At 41.2% G+C, this 21,538-nt stretch overlaps 2 protein-coding genes across 4 annotated transcripts in view; one reads left to right on the top strand and one right to left on the bottom strand.

Annotated features, from left to right (window-relative positions):
- The window catches only part of Polr1a (RNA polymerase I subunit A), an 87,819-nt gene extending 78,108 nt beyond the window's left edge, over window positions 1-9,711 (bottom strand). Inside the window, exons 1-3 of one of the 2 annotated variants that reach the window (XM_008836750.3) lie at window positions 9,476-9,711; window positions 2,700-2,904; window positions 1,163-1,312 (exon numbers count right to left, since the gene is read on the bottom strand). In XM_008836750.3, coding sequence (XP_008834972.1) covers window positions 1,163-1,312; window positions 2,700-2,904; window positions 9,476-9,552 — 432 coding nt within the window. In that variant the 5' untranslated portion in view covers window positions 9,553-9,711. The remainder of the gene's footprint in view (window positions 1-1,162; window positions 1,313-2,699; window positions 2,905-9,475) is intronic. The other variant, XM_008836749.3, reaches the window with a different exon arrangement.
- A 202-nt stretch (window positions 9,712-9,913) lies between these two features.
- Ptcd3 (pentatricopeptide repeat domain 3) overlaps window positions 9,914-21,538 on the top strand; it is a 35,013-nt gene continuing 23,388 nt past the window's right edge. The window contains exons 1-6 of one of the 2 annotated variants that reach the window (XM_008836746.3): window positions 9,914-10,069; window positions 12,606-12,658; window positions 13,016-13,052; window positions 17,230-17,275; window positions 20,366-20,434; window positions 20,988-21,092. In XM_008836746.3, coding sequence (XP_008834968.1) covers window positions 9,966-10,069; window positions 12,606-12,658; window positions 13,016-13,052; window positions 17,230-17,275; window positions 20,366-20,434; window positions 20,988-21,092 — 414 coding nt within the window. In that variant the 5' untranslated portion in view covers window positions 9,914-9,965. The remainder of the gene's footprint in view (window positions 10,070-12,605; window positions 12,659-13,015; window positions 13,053-17,229; window positions 17,276-20,365; window positions 20,435-20,987; window positions 21,093-21,538) is intronic. The other variant, XM_029565195.1, reaches the window with a different exon arrangement.

The raw sequence follows: 21,538 nt of genomic DNA, 5'->3' as shown, positions 1-21,538 counted from the left end.
AAAAAAAAAAAAAAAAAAAAAACAGTAATTTAAACATTAGTTTAAAAAAAAATCTAAATATATACTTTAACATTAAAAAAAAAAGAAGAAATATAATCACTTCAGCATAAATACAAGTGTTAGCCACTAGGACAGGATAAGAAAGAAAACAAAGAAAAACACCAAAAAAATATGAATTGGAAAGAAACAGATGCTCTAATTTACAGACCATAGAATTGTGTTGAAAATCTGAAAGTGTATGAAATATCTGAATTGCTAAGACACTCTACCAGATTATTTCAAACAAAAAATATTTTGATACGTCAACACAGAAAGCCAAATTTTATATAATATACTTATAACAGTACCATAAAGCTTTTTAGTAAATGTGTACGGAAGGAAGTCTTTTTACAATACAGAGATCTAGTGATCACCAAAGTATTTAAAAGTAACCAAACTCAGCATAACTAATGATGAGATAATCTGGTCACATGTACACCATCAAGTGATGTAAGGTAAAGTAGCCTCTATCTTGTAGACTGTTTTCTTCACACATGTGAATCCAATAAAGAAATCATCAGACAGCCTCAGAATGTGAAAAATTCTACAAGTCAATTTCCCTTGAGTCTTCAAACAAGCATCATGACAAAGAATCTTCTACATCAAAATGTTCTACACTAAGGGGCTGGAGAGATAGCTCAGTGGTTAAAGAGCACTTGCTGCTCTTGCAGAGGATGAGTTCAATTCCCAGCAACTCACAATTAACTGTTAACTCCAACCCCAGGTGATCAACACCTTCTGACTTCCAAGGGTACCTGCATGTATGTATGTATGTGTGCACGCGCATGCACAGATAAATAAATAAAAGTTTTAAAAACTCTTAAATATTCTACAGTAAACAAACTAAAGAGGTGTAACAAAACTAGAAGGACTCAGATTACGTTCTAAGTCCTGGGGAGGGAGAAAGCCAGCTAATGGACGGAATGGCCTTTCACTGCTGTTCTTATTCCATTTCCTCAGTACTCTTCTAGCTTCCTGTTTTTACCGTTATTTGGCATCACTGTAAGATACAAAGGTCAAACACTGTGAAGACTACTGGCATGGTAATTAAGGATAACATAAACATCTCTGGTTCCCGATCATTTGGCTTTCCCGATTTCCATGACTACCATTACCCACGTACCCTGCTCAGAATTCGCTCAAGTTCATAGACAGCTTGTAGGGCTCCAACTTCTAGAACCCTCAGCTGGCAGACCAACAGGTGAATCACAGCCCGGGGACAAGTCAGCATGTGACAATTTAAACAGGAGCCTCGGAGCAGCAGGTAGAGTTTCTAAAGAACGGGGACAAAAAGAAACAAGACGTTAAAGAGAGATACAGAACCTGTGCTGTGTTCAGTGTACTCAAGAAGTTTTCCTTTCCTTGGTCTATTTACTTAAGAATTCTACTTTAGCTGATATGCTGAAGGCCATGTTGACCCTGAGAACTAGACAAATACTCCCTTATATTTCTTTTATGGTTTCATTTTTAACCCATTCAAATTTGGAATTTACTTAGGATGTTATGGTTCCAGAAAAGGAATTCCTTTTGTTTTAATCAAACTACCTAAATAAAACTTTAATATGTTTAACAGACAAACTCTGTCCATATGCATATCACAATCTGAGAGGCTTAAAAACAACCCCTGGAGGCTAGGTTATGTGATACAAGAAGCTGAACACAGTGGCGGTCTACACTGAACACAGTGGCGGTCTAGAGACAGCACCTTCCTCTTCATGTTACCCTTTTTCCTTCTGGGTTTTGCTTCTCCTGCCAACAAGTGAGACTAGATCCCTGAGAGGCCGGCAGCCTTGGAACACCAGTTCCTTCTGTTATTAGGAAAGCGTCACCCAGGTGTGTGAAGGGCACAAAGCCGTCGAAGCAAAGGTGCAGCGATGGAAATCAGTTCATTAAGTCTGGGTTGGATCCTGGGTCTTGCATAGGTGGGTGGGTAGCTCACTAAATATTTCCCTTCCACATGAACAATCAAGCTGTGGCTCTTTTCAACTGGAAAGAAACTGAACTTTCTTTAGGTAGGGCTGTAGGGCAAATTTAAGTGACAGGTTGAGCATCTCTGAAAACCTAAATTTCAAAACTTTGAGTCCCAACATATAGGCAACACATTCATACGCATAAAATAAAAATAATAAATAAAATATTTTTTAAAAAAATCTCAACACCTGACTTCACTTGATGGACTGAAGTCAAAATGCAGGCACATTAGAACTATATAACTTTACCCTAAGGCTAAGAATATAAGATATATATAAACTATGAATGAATTTCATGTTTATACTTAGGTTCCATCCCCAAGATATCATAACTATCATATTATTGTAAATAGTCTATAATCTGAATGAGACCCTTGGTTTCAAACATTTCAGCAATGGACCCTCAAGGTACTGGGCGCAAGGTTTGTCTTTTTTTTTTTTTTCTTTTTTGGTCTTTTTTGAGACAGGATCTCTCCTGTAGCCCCAGCTGGCCTGGAACTCACTATGCAGACCAGGCTGACTGAATTCACAGAGATCTGCCTGCCTCAGCCTGCCCAGTGCTGGGACTCTAAAGGCATGCATGCATGCACCACCATGCCCAGTTTTATTTCTTTTTTAAAAAGAAGGATGAGAGAAGGCCCTCACAATCCCAGCAGTCCCAAGGACCCACGTGCCCAATGAAGCACATACATCAAAGAGGAGAGGGTTATACACTGTGAGTGGGAGCTCGATGTGGCCTAGGTGCCCGGAGCAGTTGTTGAAATCCTGTACACAGGTGGAGCACACTTCTTTGGAATCCGCAGGCCCCAAAGCTAAATCGTAAAGGCCATTTGCTGAAGGGTTTCCAAGGCTGTCCACATAGCGAGGGTTCGTAATAGATTTTACACTTAATTTCCTGAGGAGATTAAAAAAAAAAAAAGCTCAGGTTACCAACTTCTCTGATGTTGATGTGGGAAAGGCAGGTTATAAAGCAGATCTGACCATAAAGTCCAGATCTGTCAATGAAGTGAATCCCATACAATAGTCCCTGTATGCAGAGAAAGAAATTCAAAAAATTAAACACAAATATTGAAAGAGTAGAGAAATAAGACTTGCACAGGTTTCATCATAGATCATGTTTGGTTTAGTGGAGTCACCTAAAGAACTGTCAACCAGGGGCTGGAAAGGTGCTCAAGAGCACTGGCTGCTCCTGCTTCAGTTTGAGCACACACGGCGGCTAAAAACCATCCAAAACTCCATTCCAGGGGGTTCCGACACCCGCTTCCCACCTCTATAGGCAATGCATGACATGGATGCACTTACGTACATGTAGGAAAAACACTAAAACACATTTAAAAAAAAAATTGTCAACTAGCCACTCACCAACTGACAGCATTTTTCTCAATGTTGTGCCCATTATGACAGTAAACATCACACACCCTTGGTGTTTACCAGGCCATACTAGCCAGGTGTGCACAACTATACTCTTATGCTGACACAACAATGAAACTGCCTAATGCTGCATTTGTCAAAAAGTAACCTCCTTGTTAAGTGACATTTATGTACTTTTGCAAAGCCTGTTTTGCCTTTTAAACACTTCCTAGTTTACAAAATAAACAAGGCCAAAGAAACCACCCCAATCTCTCACTAGAAAAAACCAACATAAAAGCAACACCTCATGGACAGTGACTTGCGTAAACTGGTGGTGGCCCATCAGAATGAAGCTGTTCGGTTCTAGGATGCTATCGTCAGTGCCATACCAAAGCCATGTGGCTACTGCCTTGTTGTCACGGCTGTCATCTACCTGATCACCTTTCCACCAGTAAGCTAACTTCAATAGACACTTTCATCTAGCTCACAATGTCATGTATGTGGCCTCTTCCCCCAGCATGGAATCAGCCTACAACCTTGTACCGAGTAATGCTGAACAAATTACTTAGCTTAACAAAAACTGATTTCGTGGCTTTTAATCTTAACTTTTGAAATTGTAAGAAAATATACATAAAACATATTGTTATTGAAACAATGTAGTACTAGTTGGCCTGGAACTCTCTATGTAGAACAGGCTGGCCTCAAACTCATATTGCTCCACCCATCTCTGCCTCCTGAGTGTTGGGATTAAAGCATGGGTCACCAAGCCCAGCACGTTAACCATTTTAGTAGTACAGTTCGGTGGTATTAAGTACATTGCACACTGACATCATCAACTCTATCCACCTCCAAAACTCTTCATCTTGCAAAACACAAGCTCTGTACCCATTCAACCTCTGAATGCACATGCGCACGCGCGCACACACACATGCATGCACACACCCTGAACCTCCTGGCAGCTGCTTTTTTACTATTTCAATTCATCTGTTTTAGGTACCTGTTTATGTAAGTGGAATCACTTTTATGATTGGCTTATTTCAGTAAGCATACTATCTTCAAAGTTATGATAATATGTATCGGAATTTCTTTCCTTTTTTAGGGCTCAGTAATACTCCATTGTGTGTATATATCCTATTTTATTGACTCATCTACTGATAAAGACACTTGGGCTGTTTCTACTTTTTGGCTATTGTGAATAATACTGCTTTGAACATTTGTGTATATACTCAGATGTAAAATTCTTGGATCATACGGTAATATTGTTTTTCACAGTGGTTGTACCGTTTTACATTCCCGTCCCCATAGTAACTATGCTAATAGTTTTGGGGTGGTATCTGTGGTTTTGATCTGCACTGATTTTAGGATGTTGTGCCTCTTCTCATGTGCTTATTAGCCATTTGTTAATCCTCTAAGGCATGTCAATCCAAGTCCTTTACAATTTATTTTAATTCATTGTGTGTGCATGTGCACGAGTGTGTATGATATGTGTGTGGGGGGAGGGGATGACATGCATTCATGCCAGGATGCACACATGGAAATCAGAGTTCAACTTTCAGGAGTTGGCTCTCTCCTTTCCTTGTTGAAGCAAGGTCTCATGTAACTGCTGTGCTGCAAACTCCAGGCTGGGTAACTCCTCCAGGTGACCCTCCTGTTTCTGCCTCCCACCGTGCTGTAGGAACGCTGAGACTACAGATGCAGACATCACATCAGGCTTTTTTACATCCAGCTCACCAGTCCAACTTCTGGTTTTTTGAGATCGGCAGTGCAAGCTGGCCTCAGACTCTCAGACTCCTGATTCTCCTCCCTCTGCTTCCCAAGCGCTAAGATTCTAGGTATATGATACCACACGCAGCTCCCTTTATCCTTTTTTTTTTTTGTCTTTTTGAGACAGGGTCTCCCTGTAGCCCCTGGAACTCACTTTGTAGACCAGACTGGCCTTGAACTCACAGAGATCCGCCTGCCTCTGCCTCCCAAGTGCTGGGATTAAAACCATGTGTCACCACACTCAGCCTAGCCTTTCATTTTTAAAAACATTTTATTATTATTTTTTATGTGTATGAGTGTATTGCCTACGTGTATATAATGTCCATGGAGGTCAGAAGAGGGTGTTGAATCTCCTGGAACTGGGGTTACAGATGGTTATTAGCCACTATGTGGATGCTGGGATTCGAACCCAGGTAGTCTACAAGAGTAGCAGAGTTGCAGAGCCATCTCTCCAGTCCCCTTTATCCTTTTAAAAATCACAATTTTCTTTCTGCTGTTGAGTTATAGTTCAACTTTAAAAAAAAAAAAAAAAGATATGTTTTTATTATTGTTAGTTATGTGTATGTGTGTTTGTATGGGGGTATGTGCATGTGTGTGGGGTGCCTGCAGAGGCCAGTGGTGTTAGATCCCTGAAGCTACAATAACAGGAGGTTATGAGATGCTCAAGGTGGTGCTGGGAATCAAACTCAGGTCCTCTGCAAAAGCAGTATATGCTTAACCACTGAGCCATCTCTCCCCTACTTCTTAACTTTTTTTATTTAAAGCTTGGGTATGACAGGAGCCCTATTGGGATAATTAGAAGAAACACACATAAAATATAGTGTCTTGAGCAAGTTCCCACTCTCTGCTAAGGAAGAGGGAAAATCTCTCTTACCATTTTAAGAGGGAGATGAGGAACAACCAATAAGGATTCTCCTGGAGAACAGACTTGTAAAGACCAGGAAACTTGGGTTTGAGTGTGACCTCTGCCAGTTCCTATAAGGACATTTTATTCTCTGGGCTGGAATTTCCTTTTCTATAACCAGAGACACCATCACAACCAGTTGTAGTAAGGACTAACAGCACCAAGTGCTCAGCATGTAATTCTTCCACCCATCCACTTATGCCCTTAATAAATAGCTAATGTGCCAGATACAGTATTCTAGTTTGCTTTCTGTTGTTGTGAGAAACACCATGATCAAAAACAACCTGGGGGAGGAAAGGGTTTATTTCATCTTATAAATAAAGGGTCCAGGTCAATCACTGAAGGGAGCCAGGGCTGGAACTCAAGGCAAGAGCTTGAAGTAGACCATGGAAAAACACTGCTTACTGGCTTCACTCAGCTAGCTTTCTTATACAATCCAGATCCACCTGCCAAGGGACAGTGCCACCCACAGTGGGCTGGGCCCTCCCGTATCAATCAAGACAGACATTCTCTTACAGACCTAGCCACAGGCCAATCTGATCTGGGAAATTCCTCAATTGAGGTTTCCTTTTCTCAGGTGACTCTAGGGTATGTCAAGTTAACAATAAAAACTAATCAGCACACATGGTTGTAGGTGCTGGGGAAACAATCTCTATGCTTTATAGGTCTTATATGCTACTAGAGGGAAAGAAACAGAGAGAAAACCAAACAAAGTATACCGCTAGTTGGACAGGAGGACTCCAGTTTTATGGAGAAAACGACATAGAGAAAGAAAAGAACAACAAAGGCCAGGGGTCAGCGATGCCCACACTAAGGAAGAGGGAAAAGTCCTGAAGATGAAGGAGCAAGCAATAAAGTTACCTGGACAGAGGGGCTTTAGGCCAAAAAGCAGGGGGACAAAAAGCCTGAAAAGGGAGTGTGCCTGTGGTGTTCTGAGAAAGCAAGGCTAAGGTGACTGAAGCAGAAGTGAGACCAAGACACCAGAATGGCCCTTCCGTGACATGACATTCTAAGGGCACGGTGTCTATTCTCAATAAAATGGAGAGCTATCAGATCCTATGCAATAAAAATCAGTGTTAATTATTTAATGCTAGATCCAAAAAAGTCTACAGTGTTAGTGATGGAGATACTCATGCTGTATCTGTTTGAAAACAACACAATTTTATCTTTAAAAAAGAAAAAGGGCCAGGTGTGGTGCAGGCCTTTAATCCCAGCACTCAGGAGGCAGAGGCAGGCAGATCTCTGTGCGTTCAAGGCCAGCCTCGTCTACATAGTGAGTTCCAGGACAGCTGGGGCTACAGGGAGACCCTGTCTCAAAAAAAGACCAAAAAAAAAAAAAGAAAAGAAAAAGGAGGGCTAGAGAGTGGCTCAGTGGTTAAGAGCACTGGCTGCTCTTGCAGAGGACTGTGTTCAATTCCCAGCACCCACATGGTGAAGAATAACCATCTGTAACTCCAGTTCCAGGGGAATCCAATGCCCTCTTCTGACCTCTGTGGGCATTGCATGACATGGGTGCACTTACATGCATGTAAGCAATACATTTATACACATAAAATAAAATTAAAATATTTTTAAAAACTTGAAGCAATCTAAAACATGTTTGCTTTTGACTGAAATTGAATCTACTTAAGACCAGTGATGATATAAGGGGAATTTCTACTAAAACACATTGTGACCAGTGTCACCTGGAGCTCAGTTTATTCATCCACTTATTCAACTTGAGGCTAAAGGAGTGAAGCAAATAAGACTGAAAGTTAGGAGGAAGACAACCATGAAGAAAGTCACCAAGGCACAGAGTATCAGTACAGATAGATGAGGACAATGAACTGAGCCTTGAGCGTGCCAGTTTGAAGGGGGCAGTGGGAAGCAGGCCCCTCTGGCAGAAAGGCTACTGCATGCAGAGGATACCTCTTAAAGGCCCAAATGTTCAAACACCTTATCAGATTCTGCAATGTGGAAGTTACTTCTCTATAGAGATGGGACAATGTTAGAGCTAAAATCAGCACTGGCCTCATGACAGTCTTTGTAGGTGGCGCCACACTGAGGGCAAATCCATAGGAAGGTTTTAATGGGTAACCTTAGCCCGAGTACATTTGTACTACACAAGAATAATTCTAACAGCTGAGGGGAGAAGAGCCTGGGCTAGATAGTGCTGAGTTTGGATGATGAAAGGAAAGGACAATTCAAACATGACATGGAGACTATGAAACAAAATAGGTGAGATACAGCAAAAGCCCAATAAATGATAGATGTTGGAAGACGGGTCTGGAATAATTTCTGCATTTTGCATTAAACCTGGCACACCACTTTAGGAGGCAACTTCCTTTAGTGGGGGAGGGGGGGTCCATACTGAGTTTTCAACATGAGTTTAAGGTGTTGTGTGTGTCTCAAACAAAAAAAGATCAATAAATGGAATTCAGAAAAAGAAATCCGGAATATCAATTATAAAAGTAGTGAGAAACTCTAGAAATAACAGAACAAGAAAACAGCAACAAGGTCGGGCATGGTGGCACACACCTTTAATCCCAGTACTCAGGAGGCAGAGACAGGTGGATCTCTGAGCTCAAGGCCAGGCCAGCTGGGGCTGCAAGGAGACTCTGTCTCAAAAAGACCAAAAGAAAAGAAAAAACAACAAAAAACTACGACCAGAATAGCACCTAGAGGAACACCCAAGTTTTTTTTTTTTTTTTAAATATTTACTATTTTTATTTTATGTGTATGAGTGTGATGCCTGCATGTAAGTGCACCCGTGTTGTGCAATGCCCGCGGAGGTAAGAAGAGGCTGTCGGATCCCCTGGAACTGGAGTTATGAACAATTGTGAGCTGTCATGTGGGTGCTGGGATTCGAACCCGGGTCTTCTGCAAGAACAGTCAGTGTGCTCAACAGGTGAGCCATCTCTCCAGCCTCAGGAACATCAAGTTTTAACAGAAAGACACGGACTACCAAAAAATGCTCAATGACTTGTAGACTGATTGAGGACGAGAAGGCATTAAAAAAGTACTCGTTACAGAAATAGAACAAAGACAGGTTAGGAAAGAGAGAAGTTTATGAATGTGTTCGAGTTTGTCCAACGTTACAGTGATCAAAAGGATTAAAGAGAGTTCTTGCGATGTGTAGTAACTGGGGGAGTATAGCGGTAAAGATAATTTATAGCCGGATCTGAGAGTTGAAGGATAATTATCTTAGACAAGAGTCTAATCAGGCTGTTAATAACCGGGTGACTGGCATTAATGTATAAATTACACAAATCTTGCTAAATAACCAAGAGATGAGCGGACAAAGAGCCGCAAAGCGGGACTACCCAGATCAAGGTACGTTCCTTCCCACCATCCCACACCCGTGCCGCGGCCGCCATTAAATAGGCTAGGCGCACGGCCTTCTGGGAATCGTAGTTCCCGGAGCCCACCTCGAGAACCCCGCTCCGCGTGCTTCCCACCAGCTCCTTACTTGAGCTCCTCGGCCGAATACATCCCGAACGAAATGCCCTGCAGCCGCCGCCAGGTCATGTTTTTCGGGGCCAGCATCTTCAAGGTCGGTTTGGAGATCCGTCAACCCGAGAGAGGTTCCAAGTCAGTACCAGCAAACGCTACACTCCCTGCGCGTAGCCACCATGAGATTCTCGCTGCGCTTGCGCGCGGGAAAAGCTGCCGGGCGTCTTGAGGTGGACCAGATCACTGTTGCGGCGGCGGGGGGGGGGTAGTTCCAGGATTCGCTTTCCTTTTAAAAATAATCAAAGACACACATGAAACATTAAATAATTTAATTGTTTGTTGGAGGTGAACGAGGTGTATTGACTCTTTAATTTCGGCGGTAGTCTTTACAATCGTGACCTTGGAACCACCTATTTCTAGCTGAGGTGTTCCACGCCGTCTCCGCCCCTAGGGCCCTCAGGGCCTGGGTGCTTGCTTTCCCAGCATGCTCTGCCAAGGGTTCCAAGATGGCGGCAGCAGCGTCCCGGAGCTGGCTGAGCTTTCGCAGCGGGCTTCGCCTGCAGCAGACCAAGGGAGGGGCAGGTGTGAGTGACCCGACACCTCGCTGCAGGTAAGAGAACCTTAGGGCGGGCCACAAAGAAGACCCTTAGTCAACTTAGCCCTGTATCTACCTGAGTTGTGGAACTAGGTGGGGTGCAGTGCTGTGCGCATGCCCTTTCTCGCGGCGGTGTGCTCCCAAAGGCGACACGAGGTGCCCCCGGTGAGAGAGTTCCAACAGCGTGTGTTCTTTCGCGAGGTTTTATTGGTTGGTTATAACACCTTAGAATTAAGGTTGTCCTTTAAACTTGTGCCGTGCGCTCGGGAAATTTGCATTTCAATAGGTGACTTCTACAAGCCCCACCACATTTTTTTTTCTTTTTAAATACCTGTTAACTCATTGTAACCCCGTCCGCAGGAAAAGGTTTTCTCAAAGGAAAAGGAGTTTGTGATCGCCACTGTGGACTGAATGTTTTGAGAATTTTGAGCCAAGGCAATTAGGTTTTAATAAAAACAAAAGAACAAAACGAATGACCGGCTTTGCGTGGTGGCGCATGCTTGTAAGAGGCAGGTGGATCTCTGAGAACCGGGCCAGGCTGGTCTCCGTAGCTCTAGGCCAGCTGGGACTACAGTCTCTCAAAAAATATAAACGAATGGCAATGACTCCACTCTTCGGATATGATGATAGTTAAAACTTGAGAAGTATATCAGCTATTTACGTGATTTTTTTACTCGGCCATGTAGAAATATGAGAGGCAGTAAGATATAGTGAAAACTAGAAACTTAACTTTATTTCTTTGGTGTGTTGAATCCGAGACCTCATGCATGCTGATTACCCCCAAATCAAGAAAAACCTTATTTTACATCCCTTTCCTTAGATTTTCTCTTAAGCAAATTCTAGCTAGCAATAACCATGTGAAAGTTTTGTAGGGAATCCGTGAGATATGACACTCCGATTGGCATAACAGAAACTTTAAAAAAGTAAAACAAAAAATACAGTCTATGTAGCCCTGGCTGACCTGGAACTCAGGGAAATCTGCCACCTGAGCACTGGGATTAAAGGTGTATGCCACCATGCCCAGAGTCCTCCCTTTCTTGGTAGTGTCTAATCCTGACATTTTTGCCTGTTTTCTTTGCATGATAGCATCGATCTCTTGGTATGCATTTTCAAGAGAGTGAGGATCCTTTTGTGATATCATGAGAAACAAATAACATGACTTGGAAGCATTGATCTATTTCTAAAATGCCCTTTCCATAGAAAAATACTGCTTTAAAATGATACCTGAGTGCCAGTGAGATGGCCTAATGGAGGTGCTTGCCCTGCTTGCACGTTGACCCAAGTTTTATCCCAGAACCTAGATGATGGTGAAAAGAGAGAACCAACCCCACACAGTTGTCCTCTGACCACATATGCTGTGCTATGGTAGCAGTGTGCCCATCCTCACACAATAATAATATGAGGCTGTTTTTGCTTGGTTGTTTTTTTTTTTTTTCAGTTTTTCTTTGAGAGTAATTAAAATGGTGCCTTAGACCAGGTGCCAGTGGAGGAAGAATTTTCCTCCGTAATCACATAAAAATTTTTTCAGGATGCCATTTAAGAATGGAATCCAGGGGGCTGGAGAGATGGCTCAGTGGTTGAGAGCACTACTGCTCTTCCAGAGGACCTGGGTTCTATTCCTAGCACCCACATAGCAGTTAATGATCGTCCAGGGGACTTGACACCTTCTTCTGACCTCCACAAGCGCTGTATGACAGGTGTACTTTACATGCAGGCAAAACACTCATACACATTTAAAAAAACAATGGAATTCTCTACGACTGGCACGGTGTTACACACCTTTGGTCCCAGCACTTGGGAGGCAAAGGCAGAAACTCTGAATTCCAGCCAGCCAGAGCTACATCATGAAACCCTCTCTCCAAAAAAACAGAACAAAATACATAAAATTAATACAAACTCTGCATTATCTTGTTGACTGTATTTCTAGGATAATAGTAAGTATATAGTTATCCATGAATAAGATGTAAGACTTAGTCATGGATCAATATTTCAATAAAGGACAAAAATAACTTTTGAGCCTCTGAGAATATAGCAGTTCAAAGTTTAAATATAGGTCTTGTACAGTTGATACATTCTTAGTTGTTAAAAGAAGGCCATGGGTGTTTTGAACTTTGCCATAATTGCTGTGAGGTAGGCCTTTGCTGTCAGGGTGCTGTCTGTGAAAGCAGAAACTCACTAAATTGATCTCTGTACCCTCAAAGTATTGTAGGTTTCCTAAGCTGAATTTCTGTGTATTTCAGTCCAGGTGCTCAAAGCTTGCCTACTATGGATAAGGCTCTGGATCAATTCCTAGAACCACATAGATAGATCGAGATTGATCGATAGATGGATAGATAGGATAGGAAGATAAATAGAATAGAATGGCTAGATAAGAGTAACATGTTGTATTGGACATACTGTTTAGATAGATACAATGACAAGTTAGGCAGTTAGTTGATGCAGGATAGTTACAAAATTTGGGCTCAATACATGCATGAAAATGCAGATGAACTGCGAATTTCATTAATGAATAATAATGACATTAGGTCTTTTCTTTTTCCTTTTTATGCAGATTTTATTCTGGAAGTGCAGCCCTCCAAAAGGTTGAAAGAACTGATAAAGCAGGTATATTAAAAACTCAAAAGAATAATTTTATTTTATTCTTATTAATTACTTTATTATCTGGAGAGTATTTGTAGTCTTTATATGACTTAATATAGGAGTCCTAACCAGGGAAATGGAGACTTTTTTATTTTTAAAAATTGAATTTCTAGCCCGGCTTGGTGGCACATGCCTTTTGTCCCAGCAGAGGCAGAGGCAGAGGCAGGTGGATGTCAGAGATTTAGGCCAGCCTGGTCTATATAGTGAGTTCCAGGCCATCTGTGGCTACAAGTAGACCCTGTCTGTAAACAAACAAATGTATTTCTTTGTAGTTATAATATTAGGAAATTAATTTATTTTGGTTCATTTTTCTCATTTAAGGGATTGAAAAAGTAATCATTCCAAAAAAGAAAATTTGGTGAGTATTCATTTGCTGTTCATTCAGCAAATAGTTGGGTGCTTATTATAAATGAAACATAAGGGTTTAAACAGTGCCTGTTGCATGTAGACAAATATTAATATGTGATCATTTTTATTTTAAAAATGCATAATGTAATCCTTATTTTTTTTAAATGCTGCTCTTGTTTTTTATTTTATTTACTATTTTTATTATGTGTGTAAATGTATTGCCTGCATGTATATAAGTGCACTTGTGTTGTGCAGTGCCCACAGGGGTCAGAAGAGGGCATCAGAGCTCTTGGAATTGGAGTTTTGGGTAGTTAGTTGTTTGCCCGCCATATGGGTGCTGGGATTTGAACTGGGGTCTTCTGCAAGGGCTGTTGGTGCTCTTTCTCTTCCCCCGCCCCGGTCTTTTTGAGACAGGGTTTCTCTGTAGGCCCAGCTGTCCTGGAACTCACTATGTAGACCAGGCTGGCCTTGAACTCAGAGATCTGCCTGCCTGAGTTCTGAGATTAAAGGTGTGTGCCACCACACCCGACAGTGCTCTTTTTTTAAAGATATTTTATTATTTTTATTTTATGTGTGTGCGGTATTGCCTGCATGTAGTAAGTACAGTGCCCACAGAGGACAGAAGAGGCTGTTGGATCCCCTGGAACTGGAGTTATGGATGGTTGTTAGCTGCCATGTGGGTACTGGGATTTGAACCTGGGTCTTCTGCAAGAACAGCTAGTGTTCTTAACCACTGAGCCATCTCTCCAGCCCCAATCATACTTATTTTTATGTAAACTCTACATTTAGTTTAGAATTGGATTGTTAGATGTGCTTTTGTATATAATGCTTTTAATTAATTTTTAGTGATTATCAAATATTTCATTACAGATATAAATAGATTCATTTGTCTTCTCTGGCCAAGAGTTGGAATGTAGTTAATCTGTAAATAAGGCATTTCTGATGTTATTCCAGTGCACAGCATTTTACCAACCTCTATACTCAAGAAAGCTACCAGAAATACAAAAGAAGGAATGTTTGGGGAATATGTTCCCAAACTGATTATTTCACCTGTTTTATACCTTATACTCATACCATATATGGGTAATTTTATGCACATAGTTAGCAAAAACTCAGGACATATTTGGAGTGTTGTTTTGTGCTGAGTGTTTGGTCATACACTTGTAATCCCAGCACTCAGGAAGCAGAAGCAGGAAGATTATCACAAGTTCCTGGCCAGCCAAGGCTAGATAGTAAAACCCGACCCAGAAACAAAACGTATTCTTTTACACTAATTGGTTTTTATTGAAAATTTATAATTTAGCAATAGCCTTAAACTGTGTAGAGGTACTCAGAGACTTTGTTAAAAATATACCTTCCAAGCCGGGGTGGTGGCATGCCCCTTTAGTCCCAGCACTCAGGAGGCAGAGGCAGATGGATCTCTGAGTTCGAGGCCAGCCTGGTCTACATAGTGAGTTCCAGGCTAGCTGGGGCTACTGGAAGACCCTGTTTCAAAAACCAAAAAAAAAATTAAAAATACACACACACACCACCACCACCACCCCCTTCCAGCTGGGAAGAGATGCACCGGTAGAGAGTTTAGTAAGGCAGAGTGGGGCATGATCGTGATGGAGCTGGTGGTAGGAGTACAGGCAGGCCTGCAGAAAATGTTAGAACACATGAAATGAGATAGTTAATAGCATTGGTCAACAAATCAAGACCTTTTTGTCATACAGTCCATAAGCTAATTTCTGTGTGTGTGTGTGTGTGTGTGTGTGTGTTTTATATAGTTGGGGATCTAAAGACAATAAGGTAGCATGAAAATGATAATGACATTCAGATATCTTTTTTTGGTCTTTTTGAGACAGGGTCTCCCTGTAGCCCCTGCTGTCTTGGAACTCACTATGTAGACCAGGCTGGCCTTGAACTCACAGAGATCCGCCTGCCTCGGCCTCCCGAGTGCTAGGATTAAAGGTGTGCGCCACCACGCCCGGCTCAAATATCATTATTTTAAGATCTCTTTTTGTTTATTCATATGTGTCTGTGTAAGTATCTGCCATGTGTAGGGTAAGGGAGGCTGCCCTCAGAGACTAGAAGATAAGGCTAGATCACCTGGAGTTAAGAGAGGTTATAAGTCACCCAATGTGAGTATTAGAAACCAAACTCTGGTCTTCTGGAAACCACTCTCACTGAGCCATCTCTGACCCCAAATTCAAAGTTTTGAGGGGTCATGACTTAATTTGTTTACATATTTCCTAGCTTTTATTCTGTGCTGGCAGAGCTGAGGAGTTTAGACAGCAAACTCATAGTCCTATCACTCTATTTGCCAAAAAAAGATGTGGTACATATGTGTAATCTTAGCATTGAAGGTGTGGAGGCAGGAGGATCAGAAGTTCAAGGTCATCTTCATTTATACAAGAAGTTTTGCTCCAGCACTTAAAGGTAATATATTTATTGTAATGACCTCTTTTTTTTCTTTTTTGTATTCTCTTTAAGATCTCCTTATAGCCCCATTTGGCCTGGAACTCACTAAGTATACCAAGCTGGCCTCTATCTCACAGAGATCCGTCTACCTCCACCTCTGCCTCCAGAGTCCTGACATTAAAGGGGTCCTCCACCTACTCATCTGTAATCTGTAATCCCAACATTTAGGAAGCTGAGGCATAGAATCTTGAGTTTGAACCAAACCCAGTTCCTCTGCAAGATCAGCCAGTGCTCTTACCACTGAACCATCTGTCCAGCCCCAGTTGACAAGGTAGTTTTATGAGTGAGAGTAGGAATCAGTAGCCCTGGGTAGTGGTATTAGGTACTGGGTTAGAGTACAAATGAAAAATGAAGCAACAGGAGTCATGTATATCAGCCAGTCAAGTTCATAGCAAAAAAAAACAGAAACTTTTCATTAAATTTTTTTTCTTTTATTTTTGGTTAATATTTTTATTTATTATTTTTATTTTATGTGTATGAGTGTATTGCCTGCATGTATGTGAGTGTACCCATGTCATGCAGTGCCGCGGAGGTCAGAAGAGGACTTTGGATTCCCCTGGAACTGGAATTAAGGACGGTTCGTAGCTGCTATGTGGGTGCTGGGAATCGAACCCAGGCCCTCTGCAAGAGCAGTCAGTGCTCTTAACCACTGAGCCATCTCTCCACCCCTAAATTTTTATCTTTGATACTTAAAATCGTTGTTATATCCCTTCCCCTTTTGCACCCTTCCATAGCCCCTGCTCCCTGGAGTTCATACATTCTGTCATTTGTGTTAAAGCTTATTATGTAAAGTTAGTGTCCTGAATTGTCCCTCAGTGCAAGTTCATCCACTGGGGTCTAGTCAGCCTATCTAGAGTCTCTCTCTGCAAGATGAGCTCTTCCTCACCTAGCAATAATCAGCTGCCAATAATTCTTTGACTGGAATTGGGGCTTGCTGTTCATTTCCATGGTTCTGTACTGGATTTCTGTCTGCCTGAGTTTGAATGAGTCTTGTGCATGCTGATACCATTGCTGTGGGTTTGTATGAGAAGGGTCCCAATTGCCTGTAGGACTGTTTCCATATGGTCATGCACCTCCTTCCTGGCTCTTACAATCTTTCTGTCCCTTCTTCCTCAGCGGTCCCTGAGCCCTGGATGGGTGGACCTCAATACAAGAGAACTGTCCAAGGACCCACACTCTGCCGACTCTTGCTCTCTGCATTTTGGCCATTTGTGGCCTTTTGTGTTCCTGGCCCTCTGTTGCATGAGGGAGTTTCATTGATGAGACTTGGAAGATGCATTAGTGTTCTCTTCATCCCTTCCTCTGTGTTCCATGAGTCTTAGGTGTAGAGGTTGTATCCTAAATGTGCCACTTAGGCTTGGGCAAGTCACAGAAAATCTGTGCGACCAGTGGTATAACTGCAATAATCTCTGGAAAAACAGATTTTTTTTTTTTTTTTGGTGCTGAGGATCCACAAGTGCTCTAAGCTAGATTCCCAGTCCTTGGATATTGAGTCAGAGTCTTGCTAGTAGCCCAGGCTGTCTCAAGCTTTTAATCCTGCCTCTGCTCTCCTGTTGCTGAGATTATAGACATAAGCAGTCATGCCCAGCTTTCACCTATTTTTGTTCTAGTGACCTTGTAAGTAATAGTCCTAGGTCTTACTGTCAGAGTTCATCTGAGAGTAAAATCACTTGTTCACTTTTTGCCTAAAAATAGCCCTGATAAAGGTTAACTTATCATTCTAGGGATAAAGTGGCTGTTCTTCAGGCTCTTGCATCTACAGTAAACAGGGTAAGTGGAATTTTAGGCTAATAGCACATTTAATGTTATTCCTCTTTGTTCAGAATTAAACTGTTGCACATCTAGAAAATTTCTCAAAAATTAAACCAGTCCCTTACTTTGGCAAGTGGGGAAACAATTTAAAGTGACTGGCCTAGGGCTGGGTAGGATGTTATAACCTTGCAGTGTTTTCATGCCATATTAATACTTTTTAATGACTGGGAAAGCTTATTGAAATGCTAATTCCTAAAAATGAAATTAAATTTATTTAAAAGAAATGCTTGTTTGTGAGAGATTGACTCTGCAGAGCAGTGATCTTTGTGGTAACTTTGAGACATAATGCATCTTTTCTTCTGACAATAGTACATTAATTTAAAAGGATCCTGGGACTGGAGAGATGAGCACTTGCTACTCTTACAGAGAACCCAGGTTCAGTTCCCAGTATCCACATGGCATCTAACAACCTTCCACAGCTCTAATTCATGGGGATCCAATGCCCTCTTCTGGCCTCTGCTGGTACTGTACACATGTGGCGCACTTATATGTATGTAGGCAAAATACTCATGCATAAAAGAAAAATTAAAAACATGGTTCCTGCTAGGCATGATTCTGGAGACTTGTAGTCTTTGGAAACAACTAGAAGGCTAAGGCAGAGGCATCACGAGTTTATGGTCAGCCTAGACCACATAGTAAAGCCCTGTATCAGCAGGTATCTGGACTGGAGTTTGAAAGCTCAGTGATAGTGTGTGCTTTGCTTGAGTGAGGCCTTGTGTCTGAGCTCCATTACCAAAAAGAGAAAAGAAAAAACAGTCATTCCAATGATTTGTTCATTTCCTGAGTAGTCTAATGAAGTTACTTTATCTCTTCATTCTTTTGTTTCCCAATCTATAAGATGATCAGCAAACCGCAAGATTCTGGTTAGAGTTGAATGAGTTACATTAAAGGGTTTAAGACAGTACATGGCGCAAAGGGTATGCTTGGTACATACATCCATTTTATTATTGCTGTTATCCTGATGGTGTCAATTGTGAAAAATTTGTTCTGTTGACAGTTCAGGAACAGGGGTTCTAATCTAGGAGGTACATACACTAAAACAAGACGTACATCAAAATTGAACTTTGTCCTTGATTGTCTCTTTCATTAGCTGGAAGCTTCAAACTACTTTTTTATTGGTTGAATTTGTTCTTTGTATATAATGCGTTCTGTTTACTCTCATCTGACATCCTCTTCTTCCCTACATGTCCCTTTCCTACATTCATGTATATTTGCTTTGTGACCCACTGACTTTGGCCAGTGCCGTCTGTGTGACCACAGGTTTGGAACTATCCTTTGGAGCCTGGTGAACTACTATTGGCATACACAACTGAAGGCAATGGCTACCCCTTCCCCCAAATCCATACTAGAAGCTACATTTTAAAAGTTTTTTTAGATTTGTTTTGTATTTTTGTGTATGAGTGTGGGTGCATATGTCACAATGGGCTTGTGGAGGTCAGAGTACAACCTGTGGGAGTTGGTTGTTTCCTTCCACTAAGTGGGTGCTGAGGATCAAACTCTGGTCATGAGGCTTGGCAACAACCTCTTATACCTGAAGAATCATCTCTCTGGCCCCAAACTACTTTTCATTTCAGCTGTAGGGGAGAGGCTAAAATAAGTAGATCATTTTACAATAGTCTGTCTTTGTGGAGATGTTGGCTATCAGATATATCCAGAACTGTTTTGTTTTGTAGATTTTTAAAATTTAAGAGTGTTGGGCCAAGTGTGCACTGACACCTGAGAAAAGAGTTTAAAAAGCCTTCCATGTCCATGGGTGTTCCATCTGTAGATTCAGCCAACTGCCAAAAGAAACTGAAAAATACTACATCTGAACTCAATGTGTACAGTCTTTTCTTGTCATCCTCTAAAGTATAACATTGTTTACATTGCTCAAGATGTTAATACTTAAATAATCCAGAGTACATAGGATATGCACACACTGTGTGCAAATGCTATCATTTTATAAGGGACTTGAGCATCCATGGATTTGGGCATTATCTTGCCACTTGGAAAGCACTGAGAATTCTGAGCTGTTCACTTGTCAGTAAATAGGCATCTGAAATGCTGTTCAGAACTGAGTGGGCCCTGTAGTTTTCCCTATTTGGAGAAGAGACTGTGTGTGTGTTTGCATGGGTGGGTGTGGAAGCCCAATGTTGACATGGAGAATCTTCCTCAATCAGTCACTCTCCACCTTACTCACTGAGGCAGGGGCTTAGTGGAATCCAGAGTACATCAGTAACAGCTATTCTAAGCTAGCCAGCTTGTTCTGGGAATCGCCTGCCTCTGCCTTCTAGAATTACAAGTGGGCCACCATGCCCATCCAGCATTTATGTAGGTTCTGGGCCTTGTGCTTGCACACAGCCATTTCCCCAACCCCTGGAGAAGGGGCTCTTAAATGAATCTGAGAGTGGATGTATAGTGATCATAGTGTGAGGGAAATCCCATTCCAGGAAATTGATGGCAGGACTAGTTAATCCATAGGATCTTTATCTAGAGTTGAAAACAGTGGTGGTTCCAAGTAATAATACACTGAAATCCTAAGAAATAGGCCTGAGGAAATAACATAGAGGCAAAGTGCTCACTTACTTTGTGCAAGGTCCTGGGTTCAGTCCCTAGTACCAGAAAATTAAAAAAAAAATTATTTTGAGATGCAGCCATGAGGATTTGAGTTTATTTACTCTAAGTTGTGCATAATTTAAGTCTTACAGAGCTGATATATAGGTATTAGCATGTTACCTTTATATATCCATGTGTATGAATATATGCAGATATATGTGTATGAACATGTGTGTTTCTTTTTTGTTGTTCTTTTTTGTTATTTTTTGAGACGGTCTCCCTGTAGCCCCAGCTGGCCTGGAACTTACTATATAGACCAGGCTGGTCTCAAATGCTGAGATCTACCTGCCTCTGCCTCTGCCTCTGCCTCCCAAGTGCTGGGATTAAAGGCGTGCGCCACCACGCCTGGCTACATGTTTCATTAATAATTAAAGTATATTTTACAGAATTTTTGTTCGTCACCAAAGCTCATGAAATTTATAATCTAAAAAGAAGTCTGTCTCTTTTCCACAGGATCCCACAGCTGCCCCTTATGCATTTCAAGATGACCCTTACCTCTTACCAACATCCACTCTGGAATCTGTGAGTATTTTTATGTAACTTTTAGTAGTTTTTAAAAAAATCTTAATGGTTTTTAAGAATAAATAAGTAGTTTAATATAAATATTGACAAATCAGTAGATTTTTGAATCTTTTACTACTTTTGTCAAAAAGATTTAAATATTGCCTCTAAAGAAGATTTGGGTTTTTAGTTTTAATAATTAAAGTCTTTTTTTTTTTTTTTGGTCTTTTTGAGACAGGGTCTCTCTGTAGCCCCAGCTAGCCTGGAACTTACATGTAGACCAGACCAGCCTTGAACTCACAGAGATCCTCCTGTGTCTGCCTCCCTAGGGCTTATTTAAAGTCTTTTAACACATTCAGTCTAAGTGTATGTCTGTGTGCGTGTACACATGTTGAACTATATTTAAAACATGACCTGAAATTATGTGACTCAGTAGAAATGAGACATACAGCATACTGTAATTTGGTTTGTGGTTGAGATTTCATGTGTTTTACCTTCTTGGTGGGGGGTTAATTCTTGCTTGAGGTCTTTACTTGAATCTAAATTATGTCTAAATCTTTTTATGTATATATAGCGTTCATTTTTATTGGCAAAGAAGTCTGGGGAGACTGCAGCAAAGTTTATTATTAATTCACATCCCAAATATTTTCAGAAGGATGTAGCTGAACCTCATATACCGGTAAGGCGAGGTAATTGTGTTTTTCACATAATATATCAATTAAACCATGCTTCTGTAGCTAATGTTTAACTATTTAGGTGCCCTGAATATTTGAATGAGAAATCTTTACTAACCTTTTAAAATTCCTTTTGTGTGTAATTGCTCTTCAACCTAGTGCTACTCTTAGATTTTTACCCCTGTGGTGATTGTTTTTTAATTAATTTTTATTTTATATATATGAGTATTGTGCCTACATGTATGTAAGTGTGCCCGTGTGTGAAATTCCAGTGGAGGCCAGAAGAAGGCATTGGATCTTCTAAAACTGGAGCTAAGGACAGTTGTTAGCCGCTGCCACGTGGATGCTGGGAACTGAACCCTTAACCGCTGAGCCATCTCCCCAACCCCTTCTCTACTTTTCCGTTTCCTTTGGTAGCTTTCTACCTTTCCTTATAAACATCCTGTTAGGT

Source organism: Nannospalax galili, unplaced genomic scaffold, assembly GCF_000622305.1.
Source record: "Nannospalax galili isolate Female #2095 unplaced genomic scaffold, S.galili_v1.0 scaffold138, whole genome shotgun sequence".
In the NCBI taxonomy this organism is placed as follows: Eukaryota; Metazoa; Chordata; class Mammalia; order Rodentia; family Spalacidae; genus Nannospalax; species Nannospalax galili.
The sequence above is the reverse complement of the archived record's forward strand: the minus strand, read 5'-3'. Positions and strand labels throughout refer to the sequence as shown.